Source organism: Oreochromis niloticus, linkage group LG12 (genome assembly GCF_001858045.2).
Source record: "Oreochromis niloticus isolate F11D_XX linkage group LG12, O_niloticus_UMD_NMBU, whole genome shotgun sequence".
Lineage (NCBI taxonomy): Eukaryota > Metazoa > Chordata > Actinopteri > Cichliformes > Cichlidae > Oreochromis > Oreochromis niloticus.
Window position 1 is genome coordinate 168,876 of NC_031977.2, and position 25,852 is coordinate 194,727.

The window sequence follows — 25,852 nt, forward strand, 5'->3', positions numbered from 1 at the left end:
CACGGAGTCTCCCATGTGTTCGTGAAGCCGGCCTTGGTCTGGAATAGATCGGCAGTGCTTCCCGTTTATTTCCGTAGTTTTCCGTCGGAACTCCGGAGGAGGTCCAACCGCAGCACCGGGAACAATAGCCCCCTCCCCCAGTGCGAACAACGGGATCAGTGGGCACCAGCAATCTTAATAAGTACGTGCAGCATATAAAAACAAGCCATCGTTCGACCGCAGAAACATTATGCAGCACACAGGAACCCAAACAGCCAGGTATCCCGCATCCCCGTACCTGTACTGAGCGGCAGCGCCGTGGGTAAATCCAAAGTAATTGCCGGTAGCCATTTTGGCATCTTCACCAAGCCGGCCAGGCACTGCGGAGGACACACACAGGATAAGCTAACCATTAGCAGCGGTCCAACAACTATTTATTCACGGTTTTATTGCCTTTCTTACGCCTGCAGACACATCAACATTTTTAAAGTTGCCTTTAATATAAATTCACATTTCGTCGATACTTACCATAGGTGAAGGATACTACTGGACATATGGGAATCATTGGTTTTGTATATTCTACCCACTCTCTGGAGCGCTACACCAACCTATATATATTACATGTCGCACCCGGAAATGGCGTCGCGACGCATGCGCAGAATGGTAAAACGTTAGCGGAGGGTGCGGTCCTACAATGAGCAGAAACACGCACACGCATATTCAGTTTGCGGTAACTTGTGTGAATAACGTTGGGACAGGGCCGTGAGTCCCGCTGTGCAGCGTCCCATCGTCTTTTAACAACAGTCCATGTGTGCATACTGAGGACAGCAGCTGGACGACGTGGAGGGACGCGCTCCCATATGGAGGACCACAAGAGCCACGCACATCGAAATAAAAAATTCTGTGCTTAATTTTAATAAACTGCATTTCAAAATCCTTTTTCGAATTCCACTTTAATAAAAACATTTTCGAATTGCACTTTAATAAACTGCATTTCAAAAAACATTTTCGAATTGCACTTTAATAAACTGCATTTCAAAAACCTTTTTCGAATTCCACTTTAATAAACTGCATTTCAAAAACCTTTTTCGAATTGCACTTTAATTGACTATGTGCACATTAGCATATGCTACTACCGGTGCAAAAACTCCTGTGTGGAGCTTTGTTTCCGGTGTCCTATTCGCGCCTTGTTTACGGTCCAAAACAAGTTAAGCAAATGAATGAATCAAGCAGCGATTTACATTTCTATAGATGTCTTGGGCATTTACGAAATATATCCGTAAATGATGTTCATCGACTTGTCGATATTTTTCCCCCACACCTCAGAGCAAAAGAGAAAAGGGATTCAAATGTTATATTTCTCAGCTGTCCCTGTTTATTGCGGGTGTTATGTTCTAAAAATAACCAGCGATAGGTGAAATCAAGTAGCCAATTTTATTTTTTGATGCGTGGACATCGTGGACATCCAGTACTGCACTTCAGAGTCACACTGCTAGCAATCCATGCAGCGATTCTGTACTGTACAGGAGAGACGTCACGGAGGAGATCGTCTGCAGCGATCAGCTGCACACAATGTGACGTAAAAATAAGCATGAAAACTTGCACTAAAAAATCCGCAAAACAGCGAGGTGAAAGGTGAACTGCGTTATCGCGAGGGACCACTGTAATTTTGAAGGTAAGTCACAATATACCCTTCACACATACTAATGTATAGAAACCCTCACGAGCAATCGTTCATTTTTTGTGTGGCTTTTTTCACGGTTTGTTAACATGCTGTGTAGGTGTGGACATAACGGGAAACATCTGTGACTGTTGTTCATCTGTAGTTTGAATGCTGAACATTTGCCTGTTTAAAGAATAAGACCAGTCACTATACAGAGATGTGCTTCTGAATGTGGACGATGTGTCTTATGCTGCAGTGATGCAGTTCTGCTTGTGTTGAGTGATGCAAACAACCGATCGATCTAAACTCTTTAAACGTCAATCACGTGGTTACCGGCTACCGGCGAAAATAATGGAGGAAATCGGGACGGTAAGCCAATTTCTGTCTTAGCGCATTTGCGCCGCTGTGTGTTTTTGTGGTCTTCTTTTGCGGCTAATTCAGTGAATTTTGGTCTGATCGTGGTGAAACTTGGTGTGTGGAGTCAGTGATAGCTCTGGGAGCTAACCAGCCTATTTTTAACCGGTTACTTGCATGAAGTCTGAAGAATTTCTGGTTCGGTTTTATTTGTTTAGTTCTGCGCATTTACGTAACTGCTCGTTTAATCGCGGCTTATTTTCGGTGTGTTTGGTGGTTGTAGAAATGGTTTATATGACATTTTAGCTGAGATTCTGAGGTTTCTGTGGATACCACACATGTCTTGACTTATATTTCTCAACCCGCGTTATAACCGATTAAACGTGATCTCCTCCTTTTTGCCCCCGGTATCAGGGGCGTGGGGCTTAAGTGGTTAAACGTCAAAATCTATCATTAGATTTTTTTGTGACACAACAGTGGTGAGTGTTCCCAACATCTTTCCGTTTTCGAGTTTTGGACATGATTTTGGAGTATATCTTCGCAGTAGCGATTTACCGCAAAGTAAAGCTACCGGAAATGTACAACCCCACATCCGGCCTCAAACCAGGAAGTTAGCATTTTCTCGTGCACATAGTCAGTAAACTGCATTTCAAAATCCATTTCCCTTTCCTGTTCGCTCAGGGATTAACATGTGGATTAGCAGTTGGATTAGCAGTTGGATTAACAACTTCATTTTAAAAATCCTGCTGCTATTCAAATTAGCCACACCGTGGGATGTAAGGAGCTCTCTGATTGGTTGGTCAGACACAGGCTGTCTGCCAGCCTGGATTTTTCTAGCTCATAGCTTCGCCCTGCTACGAAGCGTGTGTGCTTGTACAAAGGCCGTTCAGCCTCGGGATTTACACTCGGCTCGACACGGATATGTGACGAATGAAGGGATCCTGCAGCGAAACGGAGAGCCAACCTCTGACTGAGTGCCCGTTTACTCAGTCTGACCACCTGTTGAAGGTAACGTGCTAACATGGCTAACGCTAGCATCACCCCACGTAGCCCCGTTATTTTAAGGTCATTTTAGCTTATGAAAATTTTACGTCGCAGCTGTACGAGCTAGCTACGTGTTTTGTAAGCTGCTGTGCTCTTCACAAATAAAGCTGGAAGCAGCTCAGACTGTTAGAACCAGCACTGAGCCCTGTTACATTTATACAGTGTTAGAGCAATGGCTGCAACCTACAGCCTTTAAACTAGCGATTAAAATGCTGACAGTAAACTCGTCAGTCCAGATGTTACCACATTATTTTGTGATACTTGGAGTTAAAACAACTGAGACAGGCTGATTAAAATAACAGCTGTCAGTTCTCTCATTCCTTATATCAAGACTGGAGCTCACACTACTGATTTCAGTTCATTTAATATGTGAGTGCACAGATTCATTCTCAACTGGACATAAATGATGATCAAAGCTTGTATATATGATGAATTCATCAAATCCCAGCCTCTAACACAGTGCGCTGAATCTTAGCTTTGGATGTCCAGTATATTCTAATCAGTGCAATGTAAGCATTCACTGAACCTACAGTATCTACACCTGTGTGGCACATGTGTGGTAAAGATACAGATAATGAAGTTTAATTATTAATACAATATACATCATGAAAAACAAAAGCTGAAATTGATTCAGTTCAGTACTTTTCTCTGTATGTTCTGTGATATATACTGTAAATGATTTTCACAGAGGTCTTAAAGTACTTAAATCACTGCTGATAGTCTGGTTGTTTATATTTTCATGTTTTTGTGTCTGTAGGGCTGTTTGATGACGATTTGGACTCCTCTGGGAGATGAGGACACACCCACATCTGTTCCATACTGCAGCCATGGATGGTGTTACGGCTCTGAGTCAGCTTTGGGCCATCAGACCCACACACTGGAAAACCAGCACCTGGACTTCATGCAGGAGAGATGACCTCAGTGATGATTGACTCTGCATCCTCTACTTTACCTCCTAATCTCTTTCTCTTTAACACACAATTAAAATCACTCCAAAAGAGTGTAAACTTACTGAGGAAGTCTCTAACTTGTACACATTTGTACTTTTACTTGTTTTATGAGTTATTTTTAAGAAGAGTAAAGTTATTCACAAAGTTTTTATTCTTCTGTATTTATTCTTTTGTATCATGTGCCACAGTCATACTGAACTTTACAGACCTGGTGAATTGGGGGAAAAAAAAAGTCATATATATACATGAATGAATCATTCAGCTTCAGCAGTATTTCTATTCATCTTATGAATTCCAGTCTAATGTCAATTCACTGTTTGAGTTCAGTTTTGGTCTTAAACTCCAGAGAATACCACCTAGTTCAACAATCTTTTTATCTGATTATTTGCAAAACGGTTTTCTTCTGAGAGATGCTGCTGGAGCTGAAATTGAGCCCAAAGAAATAACAAAGTTTAGTTCCTCTGGATTTTCCATGGAAAATTGTTTTATCACTCACTCAGGTGACTTCTCCAGTGTCACGGATGAGTGATGAATGTATCTCCCACTGGAAACCATTGTGTCCAGTTAAAGTCAATCGACTTTTTTAAGGAGAGTTGTTAGATGCTGTGCTCATGAGGACAATGAGGTTTAACTTGGAGCACAATAAAAAGCTGCCATATTGGATCAACGAACAAAACACTTAATTGAGCAGAATTAAGTCAAAATGTAATATCCTCATAATGACACATCACACATGACCCAGCATTGTTCTAAGAATGCAAACTTTCTTATTGGAAGTTTTCACAGCTACCAGAAAGTGACAGATTTCTGTCTGGTCTTAATGAGTGGTCGTTGCTCTCTCGTTTTCTCTGGAATTGCTGCACAGAGGATGTAACACCCATGATAAGCGCTGAGGTGTGTGTCCTTGTCAGGAATCAGCCATCCTCAGCTTCCAGGTTAAGAAAAGTGGAACCAGAAGATATTCAAATACATCTCTCCACAGCTGCTGATGAATTCTACAAAAAACAAAGTTTGTTAAAAACATTTGCAGGTGAATCACCACTGATTTATCAGTGACATCCATTTACTCAAAAATTACTGACAAGTGGACAACTAGAATATATAGTTTATAGTTTCAAAAATGTCCTGTACAAAATGGAACAGCATATGACAAATGTGTGGTGCTTGTGGAATTTTTAACAAGGGCCCTACAAAACTTTACAGTACTTATGCTGCCAAACTTCTGATGGCTAGGTGTGCAGTTCCTGCTTTAAATGCATTCACTTTTAAGATTAAGAAATCTAAGTGATAAGAGGCCAGAAATGTTTGAACTCGCTTATGAACCTACATCACTGAGGTCATCTCTCCTGCATGAAGTACAGGCGCTGGTTTTCCAGTGTGTGCGTCTGATGGCCCAAAGCTGACTCAGAGCTGTAACACCATCCATGGCTGCAGTATGGAACAGATGTGGGTGTGTCCTCATCTCCCAGAGGAGTCCAAATCGTCATCAAACAGCCCTACAGACACAAAAACATGAAAATATAAACAACCAGACTATCAGCAGTGATTTAACTACTTTAAGACCTCTGTGAAAATCATTTACAGTATATATCACAGAATATACAGAGAAAAGTACTGAACTGAATCAATTTCAGCTTTTGTTTTTCATGATGTATATTGTATTAATAATTAAACTTCATTATCTGTATCTTTACCACACATTTGCCACACAGGTGTAGATACCGTAGGTTCAGTGAATGCTTAAATTGCACTGATTAGAATATACTGGACATCCAAAGCTAAGATTCAGCGCACTGTGTTAGAGGCTGGGATTTGATGAATTCATCATATATACAAGCTTTGATCATCATTTATGTCCAGTTGAGCATGAATCTGTGCACTCACATATTAAATGAACTGAAATCAGTAGTGTGAGCTCCAGTCTTGATATAAGGAATGAGAGAACTGACAGCTGTTATTTTAATCAGCCTGTCTCAGTTGTTTTAACTCTAAGTACCATAGAGTAATGTGGTAACATCTGGACTGACGAGTTTACTGTCAGCATTTTAATCGCTAGTTTAAAGGCTGTAGGTTGCAGCCATTGCTCTAACACTGTATAAATGCAACAGGCCTCAGTGCTGGTTCTAACAGTCTGAGCTGCTTCCAGCTTTATTTGTGAAGAGCACAGCAGCTTACAAAACACGTAGCTAGCTCGTACAGCTGCGACGTAAAATTTTCATAAGCTAAAATGACCTTAAAATAACGGGGCTACGTGGGGTGATGCTAGCGTTAGCCATGTTAGCACGTTACCTTCAACAGGTGGTCAGACTGAGTAAACGGGCACTCAGTCAGAGGTTAGGCTCTCCGTTTCGCTGCAGGCTCCCTTCATTCTTCACATATCTGTGTCGAGCCGAGTGTAAATCCCGAGGCTGAACGGCCTTTGTACAAGCACACACGCTTCGTAGCAGGGCGAAGCTATGAGCTAGAAAAATCCAGGCTGGCAGACAGCCTGTGTCTGACCAACCAATCAGAGAGCTCCTTACATCCCACGGTGTGGCTAATTTGAATAGCAGCAGGATTTTTAAAATGAAGTTGTTAATCCAACTGCTAATCCAACTGCTAAACCACATGTTAATCCCTGAGCGAAGAGGAAAGGGAAATGGATTTTGAAATGCAGTTTATTAAAGTGCAATTCGAAAAACGTTTTTTGAAATGCAGTTTATTAAAGTGCAATTCGAAAAAGGTTTTTGAAATGCAGTTTATTAAAGTGGAATTCGAAAATGTTTTTTGAAATGCAGTTTATTAAAGTGCAATTCAAAAATGTTTTTATTAAAGTGGAATTCGAAAAAGGTTTTTGAAATGCAGTTTATTAAAGTGGAATTCGAAAATGTTTTTTGAAATGCAGTTTATTAAAGTGCAATTCGAAAATGTTTTTATTAAAGTGGAATTCAAAAAAGGATTTTGAAATGCAGTTTATTAAAATTAAGCACAGAATTTTTTATTTCGATGCGCGTGGCTCTTGTGGTCCTCCATACTCCCATTCTTGTCTCATATAAGACTGTAGCTGCTCAGCAGTCCCCACTCTCGCTTTTTTACATTTTACATTTCACTGAGTGGCAGATGTTTTCAGTTGATGAAAGTCTGGACTGGCATTTATAGTCGTACTTTTTTTTTTTTTTTTTTTTTTGCCTGTCCCGTTTGGATCTTTAGCCATCAGAATTGTTGTCTGAAGGCCAAAAAAGATGCCTAGCGGATTTACTTTACCAAGTGGATCATGGCCTTGCCATATTGGTCCATTTTATTGACCTTTATTATAATTATGTATTTAATTTATTTTATTTTCAGTTGTTACAAACGGGACAGACATGACTGGGGGATAGGAGAGAAAGAAAAACAGAGGGGAGAAGAGATAGTGAGAAAGGGGGAAGAAAAAAAGAAAAACAAACAAACAAAAAAGAAAAAAAAACACCTGGATCACCTGTCGAGAGAAGAAAAAACAGAAGAGAAAACAAACAAGAAAGAGCAACATAATAAATACAACACCATCACAATAAACTAGCTAACAGTAGATAACAGTAGATACTAAATATTAAATGTTATTGTGCAGCACGCAAGATCGACAGCGCACAGTGTGCTTTCAGGTAGCAGCCAAGAAAGGTGTAAGTTGTGTCTGTGAACACTTGTGCGTACACCTGTGTGGATCAGCATGCTTGTATTCAAAAGGTTTCTCCATGCAACGATCTGCTAGGGACTGTGGGGAGCCATAGCCCCGTCCCCCAGGGCATGAAGCAGGTATGGAGGAGATCTAAGCCCCAGACATCCAGAGGCCCCAGAGTACGAAAACCCAAGGAGGACCACCAAAGGGACAACCGTGCCACCCTCCTGGGAAGAGCTGAGGAGAGCCCCAGACGAGGGGTCACCCAGCAGCCCCAGGCCCAGAGGCCTGAGGGCGCCCCACCCCCGGAAGGGGCCCAGCTGGGCCACAGGCACCAGTCCCCGCCAAGCGGCCACCAGGAGTGAGCCGGTACATACGTGAGCGCCCAGCCCCAGACACCAAGAACCACCAACACACCAACGTCTGAGGGCATCAGCCACCGGCAGGGAGTGTGGTGAGGGGAGCAAATGTGGCAAGAACAAAAAAACAATGAAACGTAGAACCTGACGTGGCCTGGGTAACGTGGCTAGGGGGACGTAGGTTTAGAGAGGGGAAATGCAGACTGGAACAGGGTGGTTAACACTCACACTGAGAACAATGGAGTAAGAGAAGTAGTGGAGCTCTGAAGTTGGTGAGTATATCATGTAACTGAGTGGTGTGGAAAGGCTGATCTGAGATCCAGAGGTTCCTAAAGGAGTGTGGTGGCAGGAGGGCAGGCAGGTGAGACACAGAGCGATTTCCACAATGGTGGTTTGGTTTCCTGAGTCCGAGAGACGAGCGTAAGGCCAGAGGTCTGACACTAGGTGAGTCCAGGAACTGCAGCACAAGAAAGTAAGGTCAGCAAGATAAATCACAAAGAGAGCTTGAGAGCATGACTATGGAGAGTGTGGAGTGGGAGTAAAACCAAAATGTTGTAGTTGTGCAGGAGAACACAGGGTTGCTTTTTGGGGATGTGAAGTGCTGAGGCAGCATACAGTAAACGAGGGTACTGCAGAAAGTGACCTGTGCAGAGGTGTGCAAGCAAGAGAGACCGATCGGAAAAGCCATGATAGGAGAGAAACAAGTATTCAAAAAGGTTATGGACACAGTTGGAAGAAAAATAGAGGAAAAGAAGAAGATGGTGACATTTATTGCAGGAGTAATAAATGTCACCATCGGATGTGAAGTCCAAGACGGAGAGGATTCAGATTATTATGAAGGCAGCATGTCATAGTTTGGATATGAAGAATATCAGGTGGGAGGATATAAGAGGTGAACTAAGTAGTCAGGTGTAGGATAATGAGGTGGTTAATTTTTATAACCATGTTAATCCTACAGTAGAACCAAGGAGTCTTTTGTTAAACGGTCAAGATTTTAAACAGTTTATATATGATCAGACAGAAAATGCTGCCATAATTTATGTACAGGAAACATGGTTGAATTGATTAAGGAAGGTATTCCATAGAGATTGACTGAAGGGGATGTGGAGTATGTAGGAACTGAGGTTTGGATAGGAGGGAAGGTAATTATGGTTATTCATTGAACAATCCTTGTAAAAAGCTCGAGTTAAGTGAGCTGGAGGAAATGAAAGGCAATATTATATGGTGTGGAGATTTGACTGCATATATTTTGTTATGAGGGAGTGAGAAAACAGACTATAATGGTGAAGCGTTAGAGAAATTTCTGGATGATAAAAATCTATGTTTGAATGATGGGAAAAAAACAAGAACTGATACTAGTTCTGGTAAGGAATTGGTATTAGATTTAACATTTGTATCTAGTTTGTTGGCTCCAGAAAGAAACCTGGGAAAGACCATAGGGATACCTGGGAATTATAGACCCATTGCTTTGACTGCCAATATGTGTAAATTGATGGAAAGGATGATGAATGAGGGGTTAATACAATATTTAGAGTCAAGAAATACAATGGCACCTTATATGAGTTGTTTTCGTGGAGGGAGAGGAGCAATGGATCCTCTTTTATGTCTCGAGGATGATATTTGGAAAACTGAGATGAATAAATAGATGGGAGTTGCTGTGAATGTGATGTAGAAAAGGTGTTTGATATAGAGAGGGTTAAATGATTAAATTACATCAAGCAGGAATATGATGAAATATGTTTAGTTGGCTAAAGGATTTTTTATGTGACAGAACTAAGTTAAAATAGGATCACATGTTTCAGAGCCATGTAAAGTAGAAAATGGAACTCCTCAAAGAAGTGTAGTAAGCCCAACGTTATTTTCTGTTATGTGCCATATTACTGGCTTCAGAATGGGTGGATAATAGTAGAATTTCAAAATGAATAGTATGAAGTGATTCATTGTCACCACTGGTTAGCACTGAAAAATAAAGTACAAGTAATCACCAGAAGATTCTGTATGAAGTTTCCAAAAGTTGAATCTGTTCATCTGGACGTAGCGTTTTGTGGGAGAAACGTTTCGTCACTCATCCAAGTGACTTCTTCAGTCTCAGCTGAATGTAGCTGTATGAAGTTGTTTTTGCTTGTCATAGATTGTGTGAACAAAACAGAATAATTAGTAATAATGTGGACTCGTGCTCATGTTGGTATTTTGAGTAATGAAATAACAGATAGGTTGGCTAAGGAAGCTATTAAAAAAGTAGATATTGATATGCAGATGTGTAAATCTTTATGGAGAATGGCGTGAGATAATGAAGTAAAAGGGAGACATTTATAGAGAGAACAAAGTACAGTTGAAGTAGAAACAGAGGAATGAGTAGGAGGGAGGAGATCATTATAAAGAGAACAGGAACAGGTCGTTGTTTTCTGAATGGGACCCTTTGGGATGGAGAAACATCTAACTGGTTTATGTAAGTGGTGATGCTGTGGAAACGACTGAACATGTGTTACCAGCTGCAGGAAGCATGTGAGACAAAGCAGAATGCTGAGGGCAGAAATGGGTGGTGCATGTTTGAAAGTGTGGCTGATCAGTTAAGTCATGATGAAGGGAAAGGAAAGATGTTTCGTTTTTCAGAAATACCGGACTCATCAAGAGGATTTAGGCGACGATGTCGCAGTAAAACCCGGGAGATGGCAGTAGTGCAACAATGCTGGATGCAGGCTGCCGTTATAAACGAAAGAAGAAGAAGCTTTCCCATCCTGCACTGCTGCTCCTCGACGTTATCCAACACACCAAGCCGAATGTAAAAGGTTTGGTGAGCTTCAGCGGACAATCTGATAGCGATCTGACAGATACGGTGACAGGCACCCTTCAGCTCTCCAGCATGAGTGGCATGCGGACCATGCTGACCTCTGCGATCATGGTCGGGGCTCTGGGGGTCGGCTATGGGATGTGGTCTGTGATATCTCCGGGAGAGGAGAGGCGGAGAGAGATGATAAAGGTGATTCACAAGTTTTATTGCGCTTAGGTCGCTTTTTCACAGATGTAGATGTTAACATGTAGTCTTTCCAAACTTTATTAAAGACAGTGAAACTGTACGTCATAAATAACAATGATGTGTCTGATTAAAATAAAAACATTTGCAATATTTACCATCAGCATCATTAAAGTGAACGATTGCAGTCACGTGTATTTCTGGAAGATTGTAATACTGACGTAGCTGGACCAGATCTTTAAGTTCCTTGTTGTGTAGGTAAGCGAACTGTATGTGACCGCCGTCATCTGTGAACCACCGCCGCCCCGTATCAGCCGCTTACATGTTCTTGCGCTTCTACACGGAGTTTCACGGTCGTGTTTCCTCTTCTCCTGCTGATTACACACCTGCAGTCATTGGTACACGCACTGAGATGAAACTCAGCGCAGATGTAGTGTAGGTGTCCCAGAAGATGAATCCACGGGAAATGTTGTGTCAGCTATCAAGGATCCAGGATCATTTCTCTGAATTTCCTCATACTGACAGCTCACTTTACCTCAGTTTTATATGCCTGGGGAAAAAACGCTGGACCTTTCCCCTGCTGTTTCCTTGCTCTTTGTTGTGCTTTTTTCCCCCAGAGGAAGATATATTTATCCCACAGGTTTTTCCACCTGTGTACATTCCCTCACATTTATTTTAGCAGTCTCCCTCCAGGAATTTAAATGCATTTGTGAGATCTTAGATTTGCACTATGATTATAATTCTTTATACTGAGGTGAAGATTGTTAGTCTCTCACTGATAAATTCAAAATCAGCAGCAAAAAAGTAGCCAGAAATGCACAGGACAGTATACTGAACTAGCCAATCACAATACTCGCAAGGTGCAGTTACATTTCAGGAGGTGCACGTCAGGTTACACTGTATGCTTTAAAGGGGTTTCTGGTTATGATGTAGAATCAGGCATAACTGTGCTCCTGTGCATTTCTGGCTACTTTCTTAGCAGTTTTTAAATGTATCCGTGAGAGAAAAATGATCATATAAGGAATAATAATCAAAGCATCAATACAAGGACTCTTGGAATATCAAATCCTTTAATGTTACTCTGTATACAAGGTGAGGTTTGTTATGCAAATCTAATTTACTTGAGACATGAATGTATTTAAATGATGGAATAATTGATGACGCGTGTTTCCTCCTGTCCATCAGAATCTGCCCGAGTCAAACCCGTTGAGAATGGAAGAGACGAGGCAGAGGAACGCTCTGGTGATGCAAGCTCTAAAGGATGCTGCTGAAACCAGCGAGAATCTTGCGAGAGGACTGGGACCTTCAAAGTAGACGGACTGTGTGGTTCTGAGACCTGCTTGCAAAGCCTTTACCCTGCATACATGCAGGCTGCAACCTGTGCAGGGTAAAGACAGACATTCTGTTGTGGTACAGAGGAGCCGTTGTGTGATATTCTGTTGTCATTGCACATGAAAACAATTGAGGTAAATGTTAAAATTGTTTATTAAACTCTCCAAACAACGTCCAATTCATCAGTCTTATTCAAAGCTTTACGATTGCTGTGATAAGCAGGTACACGTTGACATGTGTGGTTAGCACTGCCACCTCACAGCGATCAGTCCAGCCCTGGGCCTTTCTGTGTGGGGTTTGCACGTCTTCCCTTCCACGGGTTAGCTGAATGTGGATGGTTGCCCATGACAGCTCAGATACACACCCACAGAAAGAAACCTGCAGTATGTGATTCCTCTGTGCCACAGAGCTGCATTAATGAAAGACAGCGGTGAACCTTACTGCAGAGGGTGACACGGGACAGTGTGGCCTCAAGACTCACCCCCTAAATTCTCCAGATTATTTATAAAACTTGTGTTGTTGTTTTTGTTTTTTAATGACAAGTTTAATTTGAAACTTTGTATCCTTTTTAAAAATTCAACTCATGGTCACCTTTAGGAGGGGCAGAAAGAGTGCTGGTCCAAACAATCTTTGTTCAATTTAAACTAACAGCCAAATAAAAGAAATGAATCATCAGTGGAGCAATATATCTTAAAACAAACTGTTGTCTGTGTCAGCCAAATACTGACGAACAGTTTGTTTTAAGATCATGTTTAAAGTCCAGTTTCTTTACCAAGACCTGTTTCTAGCTGAAATTGGAAATGGTTCGCATGTGCACACTGAATAAGTCCCCGTGTAGGTGCTGCTTTCGTGCTTTCCGTGGGTTAAAATGCACGACGGGCGGCTTTTGTACAGCAGGCGGCGCTGTGCGCTCACCCTACAGGAGTTTGCAGTGAGGACCCCGAGTGAAGAAGAGGAAGATGCGCGCCCTCGAAAACATTCTCGCGTCGCGTTGGAAAAATCGGTTAGCTTTCCGCTTCCTGTCAAGAGATCCAGGCGCTCCGTCAGATAATGTAAGCATGACCCGTTTGAATAGAAAATGTTGAAAACGCGTGTTAGCCGACAGTGTTGTTTGAACAGAGGAGCCGTTTGCTGTGATATAGACGCTGCTGCACGACGCAGCTGAAGCCTGCGACACAGCGCGCGAGCCTGCTCGGCTAACTGCGGCCACGCGCTTCAGATAACGTTTAGCTTCTTAGCTAGCGTGTCCGAGGAGCCCGGTGCAGACGGCTGCTCGGCCGCGGTCCAGTCTCATAAGCAGGCTGGATTCTGATCTAGATTCTCCGGAGTGTCTGAAGGCAAACGCAGAAATGTGCGTAGATGCCGTTTGTGGCACTACAGGCGCCGCTGTAACCTTTCATGTTACTCTGCAAGTTACGTGCGAAGGCCAAATGAAGCCCCCGTATACAAACTGGACCCAGATAATCGTCACAGCGACAGAGCACCATCATCTAGTTCTTATTAATGTCTTTAAAATATATCCTGGCTACTGTTCTCAGTGCACGCTTCTGTTGCATTCACATTCAAGGGCCACAGAAAGCATTTAAACTAGCCTCGGGCTGAAATTTGGACAACAGCAGTCCACATGCGTGTGTCCCTGTAACACTAGCACATCTCTGTCAGTGTTTGGCTTCATGCTTTTTGAGAACACACACCAACAGAGGCTTTTGTTCAAACTGGGAGATGGCTGCCTCGTGTTAGCCTTGTAAACTTCAGCCCTACAGTAAGGAGCAGGCACTGGCAGCTTAAAGGAGCCTTCTGCTCTCCACGTTGTGTTGTGTATGTTGTCATCAAAGGGTGAAAACAACATTCTCAGCTGACATCTGGATGATTTGTTTTTTTGTGACTGCACACATGCTACACTGCACTTTACGCATGAAGTGTATTAGGAATGACTGTTCATCTGTGGCATCTGCAGCTCCCACACCCACAGTATAAACAACACCTTATTGTAACTGCAGGGAAGTTTTTGTTGTAGAAAACTGTTATTTAAAATACGTAAAACTGTTTTTTGTTTGTTTGTTTCAAAGAACAATTTAAATGGAAGATTAGATTTTTAGATTGGTTTTCCTCTCCCACAGGATGTTAGACTTTGTTTCCCAAAGAACATTGTGGTGTGCCAAAGAGCCGCCTCTTATGGTTAAACTACTGTGGTGCGTGACCAGGTATAATGAAGCCTGGCACGTTTTCATTGATTCTGGGTCACATGAATCCTTCATTTCCACACTGGCTGTAAAGGCGAGGCAGAGTTTGTTTTAATGTTTGCAGTGTGCTCACTGTGTATCTGGTTTCAGTTATTGTTAAAGTTTAAGATCACTTTAAAAACACGTTCCATGTTGGCACAGGGTGTTTAAGTTAAATATTAATACTGGATATTTTAAATCCCTGTTTCAGAAGAATGCCAAAATCAAAGGAAGTGCTGTCTTCCACATCTGGAAGTGACTCCGACAGTGAAGTGGAGACAAAGGTTTGTACTTTAAAAAAAGTTATGATTTTTGTGTCTTATGTCTTGAAATTAGAAAATGATTTGACTGTTACTGTCTTCAAAGGCACAAAGCACATGTGGTTAAATGAATACAAAAGATTAGCTTGGTAAACTTCTCGACCTTTATGACAAAAAGGTAAAAACGTTGATGCTAAAGTGATAACCTCAGCTAGGAATGGGTAAACCCAGGGCTGTCGCACCTGCGATGAAAACCAGCTGCCTGTGCAATAAAGTATTTTACATACATAGCACTCGTGCAACACCTTTGCAAGCCGCTTTGTTTTTCTGCTAAGACATGGTAGTTTGTAATTAGCCTTAAATTTTACGGCAACTCCCGCAGTTCCTTTGTGTTTGCCGCCAGTCCGCTGGCAGGATGTATGTGCAGGCGGATTGGAGCAAGTCAGTACTGCGCAGAAGCAGCAAAACAGAGTGAATCAGACAATCTTTATGTCATAGAAAGCAAGATATTTAGGAGAGATAATGTAAACTTCTTGAACGCCCCTGATACCAAGCCAAAGAGGGAATACCTGGTTTCATGGACCACAACGCCAGGTGTGTTATGTAAACGTACATGTGTGGTTTCCACAGAAACGCTGGAATCTCTGCTAAAATCTCATACAAACCATTTCTGCATCCACCACATGGCTAAAACAACAAACAAATAAAAGAGCATGTAAACAAATGGAAGCCAGTGTTACTGCTCCAGAGAATTTAAGGTGGCAGAGACGGATTTCACTGTGCAAAAACAAGGCTCGTTATGTATGCGTGAAGTAAACTCTTCAAAAACAATTAAAGAACAAACCGTTTTAGGCATGTAAATAAAGTTAAATCATTTGTGTGTTCAATACCTAAGAAATTCCAACTCTTACAGAGTCTGCTAAGATGTGCCAAATTGCAGAACGTGTGGTCATCCCTTAACCCTTTAAAACCGGTCGGAGCGGGCACGCTCCGTTTTGCGTAACTATTTTTAAATCCCGGTAGCTCTGCAACCACGTAAGCTAGAGCAATAATCTTTTTTGCATATGAAACCGGAGGAGTTGTACTTACATCTTATGCCATCAGCTTGTCCTAGGTCACGGTTTCCTTCCACATATAGCTTTGCAAAAACTGCATAAAAAGCGCTTGCAGCAACAAAAACATAATATTCCCGAAACACGCTTTGCCGATCCGATCAGCTATTCGTAAAACACTTCCTATCATTAGCGCGATCTTTCGCATGTCCGCCATTACCTGGCCGAAACCGGAAGTGACGTCATTTTCGCGGAAATGTAGTTTTGTTTTTTTTTTGTTTTTTTACTATCAGGGCCTCATGAGCCTATACTGGTGTTTTTAAAAGTTATCTTTGACTTTATGACTTTCTGTGTCGTTTCTGGGATGCTTAGAACTCAAATTGCACTGCTAGAAATAGTTTATTTTGATGCATATGCTGCTTTTTTGCAAATTTGCATTATAATATTTATTTTCGTTTTTCCTGCAGTATATAAAAATTGGTGTATTTCAAAAGTAAAACTATGAAGACACTCAAAATAAATTTCCTGTGGTGGGAAACTATTTTGTGCAACTTTTTTGTATTTACAGTTTTGAGGGATAAGCCTCTTAAATTTCTCTAACTAGAAATATATGTGTTAAAAAAACAAAAACGATTTTCAATTTTTTTGTAGTTTATTGCACTTTTTTGCAATTTATGTTATTACTATGCACTTAATGCATACATATTATTAAAATGTGGGCTATAATGATTGTATTGATGTATATCAACTTGAAATGCTCCCAAAATTGGCACTACAGCATGTAAAAATATAATATAAGCTCGTGCTACAACGTTTTGGTCTGTGCCATAAAACTAATAACCTTTGTAGCACCAGTGCTATAAGCCAACAAACACACAGCCCTGGGTGGACCTGTTGATGTGTGCTGACACTCGTCTGTGCGGCATCACCTCCTTTGAAACCTTCCCAGTGAAATCATGACATTGGGTGACTGGTTTTACTGTCATTTTCTGGACCATAAATCAAATGTGCCTTTGAGTAACAGAGCTGATAAGTTGTGATAAGTTGCTCAGAGTATTTGTTTTGAAGGCAAAGAGAAAGAAGCCAAGTGCCCCGGAGAAACCAGCCAAGAAAGCAAAGAGTGGAGAGAGCTCCAAGCCCGGGGGCTCGTCCAGGGGTGGCAGTAATGGTGACGACAACATGTTCCAGGTGGGTGCCACGTGTACTAGCTTTGGATTTTTGAGGTTGAAAAAATATATTTTGTTGTTGTTATTATTATTGTTATTGTTGTCTTTATTATTTTTATTCCCCCTTCATTATTGACTTCTTTTGGATGTAAGCCCCAAATATGAGCATCTTATGTATAGATTTTTAAGCCTTTGTAAAATTAACATTAAATAGTAAAAATAATTTTAGGATATTTTGGATAAACAAACCCAGGAAGATGGAAACATGACAGTCAGTTTACTTCTTGCAGATTGGAAAGATGAGGTATGTCAGCGTCAGAGACTTCAAGGGTAAAGTCCTCATCGACATCAGAGAGTACTGGATGAACCAAGATGGAGAGATGAAACCAGGGAAAAAAGGTAGTTACCAGAGTGAAGCAGCTGTGTTTTCATGATTAGGGTCAGTGTAAAGCTTAAGGACATGTTTATCTGAAGAAGTATGCTACGACTGGCTTATTGATGATTTTACTGTTTTTTGCTTTAAAATCTGTTTTTATTTTCTTTAGGTATCTCCTTGAATCCCGAACAGTGGAACCAGCTGAAGGACCAAATCTCTGAAATTGATGATGCCATTAAGAGAATATAAGCATTCCTTCCAGTGTTGAATCTGTTGAACTAACTAAATATGTTGGCTTTTGTAAAAAGAAGAAAAAAGCCTGGGATTATTTTCTAATGGGTTTGTTTAATTTGTAGTTCATATATATATATATATATATATATATATATATATATATATATATATATATATGTATATATATATATATATATATATATATATATATATATATATATATATATATATATATATATATATGTATATATATATATATATATATATATATATATATATATATATGTAGTTGTCTGCATATTCTGGGTTTGTGTGTGAAACCTTTTTCTCAGCTATGGTAGTAAAGGTGTGGGAGAGAGTATGTGGTTATGGGTAGGGTACACCAATAGTCATGTTTTTGTATTATAGAATAAAAACAAAGACTAGCTTAATGTTTCAGTCAATGTGTAAGATCGTGTTCAGAATTGATCACGTGGGTCGAAGTCTTCATGTGCTTTTCTTTTTCATATGCAGCTGTTAGTTGGTAGGTCTCATCTCTGAAACCCAGCCTGGTTTGTCGTGTTTCACAGTGCTGTGCAAAAGTCTTGAGCCAAGTCTCAATCCTGTTTCACACTTTGTTGTAATTGTTTAAAGTGGTCTTGAGTTCTGCAAGCTTTCTGAGGGTGCCATGTTTTTCTTTGGACACTTACTGCATTTTCACTTCAGTCCTTGTATCTGTCCATGTTAAGCAGCGTAACACCGACCTATAAAAACCACCGAACTCGAGATCGACCACTGTTGTGTCTACACATAACCACTCAACACAGACCCAGTTTGAAATGGTATCTTTAGGTTACTAGCAGGCTTTCACAAAAACACATCTGTAGCATTTCTTTAGCTGAATCAATGAAAAATGACATACTGGTTTGACTGGTATGAAATAGTATTTTTGCACCAACAAGGCGATGATCGGAAAACTTGCCATATTATAAAAGACAAAGTGGCAGGTCTAAAAACTGTCAGCAGATAAATCAGTATTTGAAAGTCATGTCTTTAAGAGAAAGGGAAAGTGTCCAGCAGGAAACTGAAGAAGCTTCTCAGACGAGAGGTGAAACTCTTCAAAGAAAGTCCAGACACTTGTCTTTCCAAGCTTCTTAGACTGCGATGACCTGGATGACTGAGAACCTTCAGACACAGAAAGCTCCTGACATTAAACTGAAGCCTCATCAAGGGTCTAAGGCTGGCTGTCAAGAAGCTGCTAAGGAAGGGAAACCAATGGGTGAGGTACGGACTGGAAAGTGGCAACGGGTTGTCTGGAGTTATGAATCCAGGTTTTACATTTTGTTGGTTTGTACAGAAGAGGGGAGAGGTTCAACAGTGTCCACAGCCTGAAATACAGAATCTGTATTTCAGTCTGCTCTTGGAGGAGATGTCGTCATTAATGAAATAATGAATCTAGAAGTATCATCAGAGTAACTGCCAATGCAATGATGCTTGATTGGCAAAGGCTTCGTTTTTCGGCAGTGATGTCAAACACATGCCAACACAGTAAAACTAAACTAAGGAAGAGCAGCGTCACTGATTGGTCCGCCCCACAGCCTGGATCTCCACATCACTGAAGCAGTGATTATCTTGACAGAGGACATAACAGAGCAGCCCACCGGGGAGATCTAGAGACATTTTCTTAGGGTGGCAAATTAAAAACCATTTATTTTCACACATATGCACCTGTTACATTCTGTAATATGTATTATATATGGTTATAGAAGTATACACGTTTCATATAAATGTAGTCTACAACTTTATTTACTTTAGTCCACATAATTCAACATTTCAGTCACATAAAATATGTGAACTTTGATTTTATGTTCTAGCCTGTAGTTCTGTATGTATAAAATCAAGGAAGCTACACAGGATGGTTAACTTACAAACACAAGTATAACTTTCACACTCTTTTTTTTATTAGCAATAATTAAAGTGTTACATGCACTATGAACACATTTTCACCAAAAATGTAAACTTCATTTTTCATGATTTATTGGCGTGACCCTGTGGGGTCCAGGTCAGATGATTTTGTTCTACTTTGTATTTCACCTTTAAAAACTATTTGCCCCGCCTTTTCAGCACGATCTCACATGTCTGAACTTACAATAATGTTTTTCATTGACATTCTGTATTAACACAATTGATCTGAAATCACACAAAAAACATAAAAACGGAGTAGGACAAATATGTCTGTGAAGGTTCTCAGTCATCCAGGTCAACTTGGTTTAAGGAGCTTTCCTTAGAGTAGGAAAAAGTTATATTTTCTTACTGTAAAAACCACAAACATGTTTACTGAATGATTTTCATGACTTGAAATGCAGATATAAATTGCAAATTTTGAAAGCTTAAGCACAAATATTTGTTCCACTCCAAAAAATAGTTTCTGTCCAGCAAAAGGCAGAGGAGCACAATCAGGCCTGTAAACAGGAGGCGTATCACTCCGCCTGTTTACATTACAATCTGCCTTTGGTGGGTTTTTAGCACAGTGACACTCAGAAGTCGCCTCATTGTTTTGACACACAAAGCAAATCAAACACTACACATTGACTACACAACACGACCCACTAAAGATACACTAAACTAGGGGCTGGGATAGCTCAGTAGGTAGAGTGGTCGCCCCCCCCGATCGCAAGGTTGGGGGTTCGAATCCACTGAACGGCTACTCTGAGCAAGGTACCGTCCCTACACACGGTTCCCTGGGTGCCTGCTTAGTGGCTGCCCACTGAGTGAATGGGGCAACTAATTTCCCCACGGGGATCAATAAAGTATACATTATCATTATTACTAAAGTCACAAATCACCAGTGTTGGGACTAATGCGTTACAGTAACTACGTTATTATTGTGGTAACGAGCACGAGCTTCCACAGATTCAATAACATTAGCAAGTGGTGGAGGCCAGCAGGTGGATGAAGGAAAAGGGAGGCAAGAGGAGAGACCCTAAGCGGCCGCCGGTGTTCTGACAAAACGTCCTACCTTGTCAAAACATCCTACCGTAGCGCTACCGTAGCGTAAATTTATGGTCTTGTCTATCAATCCGTGCTACCTTATCAGAATATGCTACCTTACGTGGTTAATGGCTCCATCGTACATATCTATAGGTAGGACGTTCAGATGGCCAAATCACACTTAAAAACTTGGATTTATTTCGCTAGGACGTTCAGAACATGCTTCCTGCTTGGATTTATTTAGGTAGGACGTTCAGATGGCCAAATCACACTATCAAAACATGCTTCCTGCTTGGATTTATTTAGGTAGGACGTTCAGATGGCCAAATCACACTATCAAAACATGCTTCCTGCTTGGATTTATTTAGGTAGGACGTTCAGATGGCCAAATCACACTATCAAAACATGCTTCCTGCTTGGATTTATTTAGGTAGGATGTTCAGATGGCCAAATCACACTATCAAAACATGCTTCCTGCTTGGATTTATTTAGGTAGGACGTTTAGGTGGCCAAATCACACTATCAAAACATGCTTCCTGCTTGGATTTATTTAGGTAGGACGTTCAGATGGCCAAATCACACTATCAAAACATGCTTCCTGCTTGGATTTATTTAGGTAGGACGTTCAGATGGCCAAATCACACTTAAAAACTTGGATTTATTTCGCTAGGACGTTCAGAACATGCTTCCTGTTTGGATTTATTTAGGTAGGACGTTCAGATGGCCAAATCACACTATCAAAACATGCTTCCTGCTTGGATTTATTTAGGTAGGACGTTTAGGTGGCCAAATCACACTATCAAAACATGCTTCCTGCTTGGATTTATTTAGGTAGGACGTTCAGATGGCCAAATCACACTATCAAAACATGCTTCCTGCTTGGATTTATTTAGGTAGGATGTTCAGATGGCCAAATCACACTATCAAAACATGCTTCCTGCTTGGATTTATTTAGGTGGGACGTTCAGATGGCCAAATCACACTATCAAAACATACTTCCTGCTTGGATTTATTTAGGTAGGACGTTTAGGTGGCCAAATCACACTATCAAAACGTGCCTTCAGCACACAATCATCTAATGTTGACAAAGAATACAAAGAGACATGGAGGGGAAAAGACAGCTGTTTTTATTTGAAGTTATGTATTTTCCTTACATTTTTTGCATTTATATTCTTGGTTGCTCTCTTTATAATTTGCACATGCAAAATGTGCCCATCTTTGGCAAGATTCACACTGCACCTGGAAAGGAAAAATAAATAGCTCATATTATGTTTGGTGAATACTATTAGTCAACATTTTAAACATGATTAGCAAGTAATGATACTAAGACTTATGTGTTTCTTTTGTTTTGTTTTACCATTTCAATCATGCTGCGGTCAGCATCAGCATCTAACATAGAGCAAACAATGCAGTAGTCCTCAGCGTTCCCTGAAACACATTCATGGTTAGGTTTTAATCAAACATTATTTATTGATTAATTTAAAAAAATAATAGTACATTTTTTCAACAAATACTTCATGGCAAATTAGTCCCCTGAATTTTTTTTAATTAGACTTTAAGAAGGGTCTTATCTGAAAATGTTTGAAAAGCACTATTTGGTACTGTGCTGTTTGAAAAGCACTATTTAAATTGGAAGTACACACTCTAATGTGATAAGGACTTTACTGGACTCACAGTTGTGGTCAAAAGTTTACATACACTTGTAAAGAATATAATATAATGGCTCTACCGAGTGTCCCGTTATTTCTAAAACTCTGATTTTTCTCTGATAGAGTGATTGGAACAGATACTTCTTTGTCACAAAAAACATTCATGAAATGTGGGTCTTTTATGACTTTATTATGGGTTAACAGAAAAAAGTGATCACATCTGCTGGGTCAAAAATATACATACAGCAACATGAATTAGCAATTTTGGTGACTTAGAAAGTTGTCAGTGAACTGAGCTTCATAGCATGGCCTCTTAACTTCTTGTGAGTGATTATGAGTGACTACAGCTGGTGACTTCTCTTAGGCCAGTTAAATGGGGCTCATTGGATACAAACACCCACAAAAGCTACAATGGGAAAGTCAAAGGAGCTCAGCATGGATCTGAAAAAGCGAACTATTGACTTGAACAAGTCAGGAAAGTCACTTGGGGCCATTTCAAAGCAGCTGCATGTCCCAAGGGCAACAGTGCAAACAATTGTTTGTAAGTATAAAGTGCATGGCGCTGTTTCGTCACTGCCAAGATCAGGAAGAAAACGCAAGCTATCACCTGCTGCTGAGAGAAAATTGGTCAGGAGAGTGAAGAGTCAACCAAGAATCACCAAAAAGCAGATCTGCCAAGAATTAGAAGCTGCTGGAACACCAGTGTCATTGTCCACAGTCAAACGTGTTTTGCATCTCCATGGACTGAGAGGCTGCTGTGCAAGAGGGAAGCCTTTGTTCCAAAAGCGGCACCTTAAGGCTCGACTGAAGTTTGCTGCTGATCACATGGACAAAGATAAGACCTTCTGGAGGAAAGTTCTGTGGTCAGACGAAACAAAAATCAAGCTTTCTGGCCACAATGCCCAGCAATATGTTTGGAGGAGAAAAGGTGAGGCCTTTAACCCCAAGAACACCATGCCTACCATCAAGCAAGGTGGTGGGAGTATTATGCTGTGGGGCTGTTTTGCTGCCAATGGAACTGGTGCTTTACAGAGAGTAAATGGGATAATGAAGAAGGAGGATTACCTTAACATTCTTCAACATAACCTAAAATCATCAGCACGAAGGTTGGGTCTTGGGTACAGTTGGGTGTTCCAGCAGGACAATGACCCCAAACACACATCAAAAGCGGTAAAGGAATGGCTAAATCAGGCTAGAATAAGGGTTTTAGAATGGCCTTCCCAAAGTCCTGACTTTAACCCCATTGAAAACATGTGGACAATGCTGAAGAAACAAGTCCATGTCAGAAAGCCATCAAATTTAACTGAACTGCACCAATTCTGTCAAGAGGAGTGGTCAAAGATTCAACCAGAAGCTTGTGGATGGCTACCAAAAGCGCCTAATTGAAGTGAAAATGGCTACGGGACATGTAACCAAATATTAACACTGCTGTATGTATATTTTTGACCCAGCAGATGTGATCACTTTTTTCTGTTAACCAATAATAAAGTCATAAAAGAACCAAACTTCATGAATGTTTTTTGTGACAAAGAAGTATCTGTTCCAATCACTCTATCAGAGAAAAATCTGAGTTTTAGAAACAACGGGACACTCGGTAGAGCCATTATATTATATTCTTTACAAGTGTATGTAAACTTTTGACCACAACTGTACCTCGATGTTCAAGTAGGGTGCAAGCTATCTGCATTCGCTCCAGCACAACTGCTTCTGTAGTGGTTAACACCTCACTGACCTCTCCAAAAGCAAGGTACTGTTCTGCAAACTGTGAGATTTCTCATTATTATTATAATGTAAAGTCCTAATTGTAGCTAACAATAAATGGAATCATTTGAATAAGGGTTACCTTTAACAGCAAAACTCCGCAACTGCTGGAATCCTGTTGCTTGTTGTGTTGCATAGTGTGTAACTGCCACTCCATGGTGTCTTCATGCCCTCTCATCCTCAGAAAATTCCTAGTTGAACAAAAATGTTTGTAATGAAACAAGAAATGTTTTATGTTTAATACCTGAACATAAAACATACAAGAATAATACCTCAGTATCATACATACCTCCAGTTGCGCAGAATTTTCCTGTCATAAACACCTTCATTCCCCATGGGGTCTATGAGCAGTATTTTCTGTGCAGAAATGTTGACAATCTAAAGAAAAAGTTAATAAATTAAAAATTACAATAGTTTTTGCCACTGAAAACCTATTTAAGAATAACACTTTGAGCAAGAAACTGCTTCACAACAAATTACGCAAATTAATAACTAAATGAACACATACCACAAGAATCCAGTGTGTACCAAAGTTCACAGGGCACAGCCACATGTCTTCAACTGGGAACTTCATCTGTGGGATTGGAAGTGCAGAGTAATTTCGATTTACTTAGGTACCATGCGTCTCAGGGTGTTTTCAAATATAGTCTTGTTTAAAGGAACTGAACTCTGTCCTCAGAAATAGAAATGACTCAACTTTTTGGACCACTTCTGAACTTTCAACTTACCTTGGTGAGGCATCTGAACTGCCCAGAAAACAACGAGCTTGCAACTACTGAACAGAGCAGGTGTACAGCATTCTGTATAAGTATACAACAATGTTACAGAACAGTAAATACATTTTTTTGTATTTCAAAATAACTGGGCAAAGGACATTTCTTACTTACCTTTCGTCTCTCAATAACACGGTGCAGGTATGCATCAATGACCTGTTTTGAAAAATCTGAGTTTATACACCAGCAGCAACAATTTTTGAAGTAACTGCTTGAGTGCTGTACACAAAAACTTGGAAAGAAATATAATTGCTGATAAAGGTTCTTTCTGCATATACTGGAACTGGGTATTATGATGTCACAGATGTCACAACATCTGTGTTGTGGTTGATAACAATCTTTTCTATGGAAGTGAATGGGTGAAACCTTATCAGAGTTTTGCTATATAAACCCCCCCACCAATGTTCCCTCTAAGCTGCGCACGTGCGCAATTGTGCACTGCTGGCACGGTCTCTGCGCACAGAAAATCTGCGTTGCGCACAAAAAAAAAAAACTAACCTGAATTGAAATTAAAATTAATACTTTAACAATTCTGTTTTGCAGTGTTAGTCAGTAAGTGACTGGCTGCTCCTGTATGGGATTAGAATGATGCCACCTTATCCTGTAGTCCAGCCAATAATGCGATTCACATTCCTATATACGCAGCTAATCAACATCTTGACAGGCTATGACATCATCCTTATGTGCCGACACCGGTGTTTTAGCTAGCAAAGCGGCGTGGCTGATGTGCAGTGAAGCCACATTAATGACAATGTGTACAACCATTGGAGATGTGAGCAGGACAGAAGGAACAATTGACGGAAAAAGTGTGGACTTAATACCAGTTTTTAAATTGTGTTGATAGGCCACGTAAAACCAGAGTTATGATAAAAATATATGCAATGTTTGGTTTTCTTCCTGAATACTACCGTTATTTATATTTACTGCGGGAAGAAAGGGTAAAAATGGCGTTTTATAAGGAAAACGCTCGAAAGCACTCTCCGCCTGTGAGCAAAAACAAAACCAAAAAACCCCCCACCCTTTCCTATTGGTCGAAAAAAGTACCATGTCGACCAATCAAAAAATGATATGGCAACGTGGCATCTAGTTGTTAAGAAACA

The 25,852-nt window shown here is 40.6% G+C and overlaps 3 protein-coding genes across 6 annotated transcripts in view; 2 read left to right on the top strand and 1 right to left on the bottom strand.

The window, feature by feature from the left end:
* Positions 1–668, bottom strand: part of zfr (zinc finger RNA binding protein) — a 73,189-nt gene extending 72,521 nt beyond the window's left edge. For all 3 annotated transcript variants that reach the window (XR_003213298.1, XM_019365637.2, XM_019365636.2), the window contains exons 1-2: positions 508–668; positions 278–359 (exon numbers count right to left, since the gene is read on the bottom strand). Coding sequence is in view for 2 of the 3 variants with exons in the window: in XM_019365637.2 (XP_019221182.1) it covers positions 278–359; positions 508–544 (119 nt within the window). In the remaining variant the exon portion in view is untranslated. The remainder of the gene's footprint in view (positions 1–277; positions 360–507) is intronic.
* Positions 669–10,686: 10,018 nt separating this feature from the next.
* uqcc3 (ubiquinol-cytochrome c reductase complex assembly factor 3) lies at positions 10,687–12,467 on the top strand. The gene is made up of 2 exons (XM_003457036.5): positions 10,687–10,963; positions 12,143–12,467. Exons 1-2 carry the CDS (start codon positions 10,847–10,849, stop codon positions 12,269–12,271), a joined length of 246 nt encoding a protein of 81 aa, XP_003457084.3. The 5' UTR covers positions 10,687–10,846; the 3' UTR covers positions 12,272–12,467.
* A 725-nt stretch (positions 12,468–13,192) lies between these two features.
* sub1b (SUB1 regulator of transcription b) lies at positions 13,193–17,701 on the top strand. Of its 2 annotated transcripts, none has more exons than XM_003457035.5 (5): positions 13,193–13,341; positions 14,723–14,795; positions 16,892–17,011; positions 17,280–17,388; positions 17,535–17,701. In XM_003457035.5, the coding sequence occupies exons 2-5, from the start codon at positions 14,727–14,729 to the stop codon at positions 17,612–17,614; spliced, it is 378 nt and encodes a 125-aa protein (XP_003457083.1). In that variant the 5' UTR covers positions 13,193–13,341; positions 14,723–14,726; the 3' UTR covers positions 17,615–17,701. The 2 variants fall into 2 exon arrangements, with proteins under 2 accessions (XP_003457083.1, XP_019221184.1); XM_019365639.2 differs by having other exon boundaries at positions 13,214–13,341; positions 14,726–14,795.
* Positions 17,702–25,852: the final 8,151 nt, after the last annotated feature.